This window comes from Eurosta solidaginis, chromosome 1 (genome assembly GCF_040869045.1).
Source record: "Eurosta solidaginis isolate ZX-2024a chromosome 1, ASM4086904v1, whole genome shotgun sequence".
NCBI classification, from domain to species: Eukaryota; Metazoa; Arthropoda; class Insecta; order Diptera; family Tephritidae; genus Eurosta; species Eurosta solidaginis.
The window spans coordinates 13992197-13998473 of NC_090319.1; the positions used below are offsets into that span (position 1 = coordinate 13992197).

The following is a 6277-nucleotide window of genomic DNA, read 5'->3' on the forward strand; positions in this document are numbered from 1 at the left end:
AAATGTGGACCAGGGTGATCCAGAACATCATCTGTCGGGTACCGCTAATTTATTTATATATGTAATACCACGTACAGTATTCCTTCCAATTTTCCAAGGGCTTTTGATTTCGCCCTGCAAAACTTTTTCATTTTCTTCTACTTAATATGGTAGGTGTCACACCCATTTTACCAAGTTTTTTTCTAAAGTTATATTTTGCGTCAATAGACCAATTCAGTCACCATGTTTCATCCCTTTTTTCGTATTTGGTATTGAATTATGGCATTTTTTTCATTTTTCGTAATTTTCGATATCGAAAAAGTGGGCGTGGTCATAGTCGGATTTCGGCAATTTTTTACGCCAATACAAAGTGAGTTCAGATAAGTACGTGAACTGAGTTTAGTAAAGATATATCGATTTTTGCTCAAGTTATCGTGTTAAAGGCCGAGCGGAAGGACAGACGGTCGACTGTTTATAAAAACTGGGCGTGGCTTTAACCGATTTCGCCCTTTTTCACAGAAAACAGTTATCGTCCTAGGAGCTAAGCCTGTACCAAATTTCACAAGGATTGGTTAATTTTTGTTCGACTTCTGGCATTAAAAGCATCCTAGACAAATTAAATGAAAAAGGGCGGAGCCACGCCCATTTTGAAATTTTCTTTTATTTTTGTATTTTGCTACACCATATCATTACTGGAGTTGAATGTTGGCATAATTTTCTTATATGCTGTAAAGATATTAACTTTTCTTTTAAAATTTGAATTAAAAAAATTTTTTTTTTAAAAAGTGGGCGTGGTCGTTCTACGATTTTGCTATTTTTTATCAAGCAGACATAAAGTAATAAGAGTAACGTTCCTGCCAAATTTCATCATGATATCTTCAACGACTGCCAAATTACAGCTTGCAAAACTTCTAAATTACCTTCATTTAAAAGTGGGCGGTGCCAAGCCCATTGTCCAAAATTTTACTAGTTTTCTATTCTGCGTCATAAGCTCAACTCACCTACCAAGTTTCATCGCTTAATGCGTATTTGGTAATGAATTATCGCACTTTTTCGATTGTTCGAAATTTTCGATATCGAAAAAGTGGGCGTGGTTATTGTCCGATATCGTTCATTTTAAATAGCGATCTGAGATGAATACCCAGGAACTCACATACCAAATTTCATCAAGATACCTCAAAATTTACTCAAGTTATCGTATTAACGGACAGACGGACGGACGGACGGACATGGCTCAATCGAATTTTTTTTCGATACTGATGATTTTGATATATGAAAGTCTATATCTATCTCGATTCCTTTATACCTGTACAACCAACCGTTATGCAATCAAAGTTAATATACTCTGTGAGCTCTGCTCAACTGAGCATAAAAACAATTAAAAGAACAATTTTATTCGATAATATATATTTTTTTAAATTTTTAATAAGCTCAAGGCCGGTTTTAAATAAAACAAATAAATATGTTTTTGCTTTTATTTATTATCACTCGATATTTCGAATTCAGTCTGAATTCATCACAAGGAGCTAGAAATACACAAAACGAAAAAGCTGCTTTTTTACACACAAACAAAAAATGTTTAAAACGAAACATCACTAAATCGTTCTTCTAATCACAGTTGAAGAAGTAAGTAGTGATGTCTTGTTTTAAAAATTTTTTGTTTGTGTATAAAATACAGCTATTTCGTTTTGTGTATTTCTATCTCCTGATGATGAATTCAGACCGAATTCGAAATATCGTGTGATAATAAATTAAAACAAAAACATATTTATTTGTTTTATTTAAAACCGGCCTTGAGCTCATTAAAAATTTTAAAATAGTTTATATTGACGGCCAAAAAAATTCTACATTTAGATAATATATTTTAACAGATTGATTTAAATGGGTATTTCTTTATCTAATATTCAATGCCAATTGTAGTATAAACGTTAAATCAGGACACTTCGCATTTTCCAGCGCTCAAAATCTTGAAGACCTTCGAGGCCACTGAAAAAAGAAAAAAATTATTAAAAATAAAAAATATAGTATGTCTCTTCAAAAAACAAAAAAACAAACTGATGACCTAATTGACTGCAGGTTTTAACTTAGGACCGGTTTTTCAGTAGTTCGTTAAGCTTAAGCTAAGTTTGCTTAAACTTTAGTCAAATTTAAACTCCAGTTAAACTACTGAGCAGTTTTTCAGTTACAGTTTAAGGCCGCCTTTCGGTTAGGCTTTTTTGTGCGACAACATTGGTTTTTAGACGGTTTTATTTGGATTGACTTGACAGGGTGGACGGCCGGCCGGTACGAATTTTGTAATTGAAATTTAAGTAACTTCCGGATAAGCTGCAAGCTTGAAACTTGGAATATAGTTCAGAACCCGATGACAATGCAATAATAAGAAAAAAATCACCGCTAGGTGGCGCATGGATCGAAATTTTTCAAAAAATCGTATTTGTGGTCCGATTTGGTTCATATTTGGAACAAATATTCCATACAGTCCGGTAGAACTGACATCAAAATATTTTGGAGTTCGAGAAGGGACAAGCATAGGTGGCGCCGAGTAGAGTAGATTCTTTGGAAGGATTATGTGACCTAGATTGTAACAAATTGTCAGGAAAGAGTCCTTGTAGTAATGAGTTACTAAATGAACTAAATACAATGAGAAATAATAGGCAATTAAATAAAGACTAAAAACTTGAAAATAAAATAATTACAAAAAAATTTTTTTAAGTTAAACGGTTTTACTGAAAACAATACTTACATGAAGTAATAATAATACTAAAAGCTAGAAAATAATTAGGTAGGTCCTAGGTACTAGTCATCATAATCCTCATCAATCTAGGGCGTTGATCAGACAATTAAATAAAGGCGTTGGACGCGTCAAATTTTTATTGATAGTCATAAGTAATACCAACTGAACCCTAATCAGTTTTTTAGAAATTTCAAGCGCTCAAAGCTTTTATTTAATTGTCTGATCAACGCCCTAGATTGATGAAGATTATGATGGCTAGTACCTAGGACCTACCTAATTATTTTCTAGCAATTAGTAATAATAATGTAGTATGTAGGTATTGTTTTCAATAAAACCGTTTAACATAAAAATTTTTTAAAATTATTTTATGTATTACCTATATATTTTGTAGATACGGCAACAGCTGGATTTCGTTTACCAAACAAATATGGAAACAAAATTTCTCCAGCGAATATTCATCGAAATATATCTAGTTCCAAATTTTATTATTCTTAAATCAAATAGTTCTCCAGTTGGTATCCAACATCATTCTCAAATCACTTTCCAATCTTTGAGAAATTTTGTAAAAGAGTTCTCGAGTTGATCCTCAACGTTATTATCATTAACTCAAGCTATTATACAACCTTTGAGAGATTTTGAGAAATGTACAGTTCTCAAATGAATATTCAACGCATTGCTCCAGTTGATTATGCCACATTGGATATCAAGTTGAGTTGGTGTTGAAAAAAAAATGTCCACGGTGGTACCACCAAAGTTGTTATTTGTGAGAAATAAATACTTGATTGATTGATAGCATTAATGAAGCGTAATTAATCAAAAATAAATTATATATATTTTATTTTATTTTCGTGAAAATACTGTAGTATGAAATCTTACATTTGAGTCCAGTTAAAGAACCATGAGTTGGGAATTAAATTTTTTGAACTTAAGTATGTAATAGAAGTTTTTGCTTTATAAAAAATTCCCTCTTTTGCTGAGTACGTTATGATTCTCGGGTTGAACCACTGTTTCGAAACAACTCTTGAGATTTTAGAAGTATGTATGCCTAGTTATCAACATGAGCTCTAATGGTACTCAAGCCCAAATACTTCTTGGGTATGTTCGACGTCATTTCGAACGAACGCAAATAACTATTAGGGTAACTGCCAGATCGGGCACTTAAACTTCAGATAAAGTAGACTGAAAAACTGTAGAATAAGTTTAAGCGTAGTTTAACTGAAAAATTGAGTATAACTTCTACCGAAAAACCGGGGCTTAGAGTCGTTTCCGTCGTTGTTAGTCTAACGTGTGAGCTCTACAGTAACTTATGTCAACAAACAGGTAGACGGTGATAGAATTATGAGAAATATAAAAAAACTCACACTCAGTGCCATTTAGTGCGCAATTCAATATATCCAGATGGCAAATATTAGCGATAGTGCCACGATATTCACCATTCGAAATGCATACTGGGTAGAAGATCATCGTACAGGGTCTGAGACATTCCACTTTTTTCAAATTAATATTACGCTCCTCCAGAAAATCAAATAGATTATTCACCAATTGGGTGTTACACCAATCGCTATCAGTACGCGTGAATACTAAAAAAAAGGTAAAAGTTTGCACAAAAATGAATAAAAAAGCAAATTACACAAAATCAGTCAAAATGTTAACATCACTTCTACTTACAACTATTTAGCGCACGTTCCCTTTTAAGTTGACAATTTTTCATCTTCATCATGCACAAATTTACGAATTGTTCATACTTGGCACCATCAAATCCACAAGTGGGCGCATATAAGCTAGGACAGATTGTTGGACATGGCTCCTCTCCATCTAAGACCTGAATATGCAATTCATTATTGTCCAACTCTGTTACTGTATTTGCTCCACAATATGCCAATAGCATGGTTAATATAATAAATGTCTTGTTGTTCTGCATTGTGTTTTTTTTTTTTGCTTAGTTTCTGTAGCACTTGGGTTTCTTAAAAAAATTATTATTTTTTTTTTATTGCGTTCACTTATTGTATGTTTTCACTCACTGATTGTTCACTTCATACTAATTTGAAAAGGTGAAAAAGTTACTTATACCTTTTGATTGAAAAATGAGGTAATTTCTTTATTTGTGTTAGAGTTTATCAGCTATTGCAGCTGATAAGAGCGGGAATATTGCTACACTCAGATAAAATTGAAGTTATTAGTACTCATTTTATTTCGGAGCTTAAAAAAGTTCTAAGTTTGATAAAAAAAACACGAGCCGGACACATCCGCATCTTGCGCAACCAGTATAAAGGTATCTTATCAAATATCCACAAAAATCAGCTGTTCTATCAATAAATTAAAACTTCTTACAGCTTGCGCTGCCATCTAACGTATGGTAGTAACTGTCGGTAATGCAGTGTAAATATTCACAATAGTGCCATAGTAAAAATAGATTTCTTTGTGTGCTCACAATCGTTTATTTTTAACAAATTATTTTAATAAAATATAGCTAAACAAAAGCTCTACGACCAAAATTGCACAAAGATCGTTAATAGGCCGAATCTCCATCCTTACAACCAAAACTATATTTATAGATTTGGATTCTAAATAAGAGCGAAAAGGGACGCGCACATAAAAACAGCAATTAGAAATAAATTATATGATGATAATAGAGTTCTGGTATTAAGTGTAATACATTTGATAGGGAATGGGACTTGGAGTGGCAACTGATGCATTCCGAATATCCGCTATCATTTCTCGTTAAGAACCTCGGTAAAAGTCTAGAACAGCGGTCGACTAACACGCGCCCAAAAATATCAGACAACGCGTCTAGATCTCCGTGTCCCGTTATCACACCCGCTTCCACTCTCAGTCCCACTCTCATCCCACTCGAACTCCCATTCTCACTCCAACTCCCACTTCCACTCCACAAGTGCTACTATAGACTGAGTAGGCAATTGAAAAGTAAAATTCTCTCTCGATCAACAAAAATCACGATCTGCAAATCGCTCATCATACCATGTATAGCTCGTAATCATGGAGGGTGTCAAGAGAAGAGGAGATGGCCCATCTCGTCGATAGAAAAGTTCTCTGGAAGTTTTATGGTCCTATCCGTGATGCCGAGGGCGAGTATCGAATGTGGTATAATAAGGAGCTGTATGAGCTTCATCTAGATATGAATATAGTGCAGCGAATAAAAACCCAAAAGCTTCGATGGCTAGATCATGTTATGCGATTGCACGATAACGCTGCGGCCAAGAAAGTATTTCAGTCGACAGTGCATTTCTGAAGCAGCGAAAAGGGGGAGCCCTCCACCGAGTGGAGAGAGGCAGTTGGATGAAGACTTGATCTTCCTTGATGCTTCTAATTGGTGTCAGTTATTGCGAAATGGGGAAAGCTGGCGTGACTTTTTACGATACGGTTAAAAGCGCTGACACTTTTAACTTTGAGATGAACTACGAAATGGCAATTTCCTTTTTGCAGACATATCGATTGCTTTCTGTTTTAGCCGTAGATGTTTCTAAAATAGGCGCAGCCTTTGGACCTATTGTTTTTGAAATATTAATAACTTAGACTTCAGCGGTGCTGGTACAGATATGGCTA

At 34.3% G+C, this 6277-nt stretch overlaps 1 protein-coding gene across 1 annotated transcript; it reads right to left on the reverse strand.

Moving 5' to 3' along the window:
- Positions 1-1369: 1369 nt before the first annotated feature.
- On the reverse strand, positions 1370-4756 carry Kaz-m1 (Kazal-type protease inhibitor m1). Its single transcript, XM_067763915.1, has 3 exons — positions 4382-4756; positions 4075-4293; positions 1370-1965 (listed from the first exon to the last, which is right to left on the reverse strand). The coding sequence occupies exons 1-3, from the start codon at positions 4632-4634 to the stop codon at positions 1913-1915; spliced, it is 525 nt and encodes a 174-aa protein (XP_067620016.1). The 5' UTR covers positions 4635-4756; the 3' UTR covers positions 1370-1912.
- Between the last annotated feature and the right edge of the window lie 1521 nt (positions 4757-6277).

Bases quoted from the DNA above. Each gene is read 5' to 3' on its own strand.
- Kaz-m1 (XM_067763915.1), bottom strand. From the start codon at position 4,634: ATGCAGAACAACAAGACATTTATTATATTAACCATGCTATTGGCATAT. The intron at 4,294-4,381 runs GTAAGTAGAAGT...CCTTTTTTTTAG, and splicing joins GGAACGTGCGCTAAATAGTT to TATTCACGCGTACTGATAGC. The intron at 1,966-4,074 runs GTGAGTTTTTTT...TTCTTTTTTCAG, and splicing joins CGCACTAAATGGCACTGAGT to TGGCCTCGAAGGTCTTCAAG.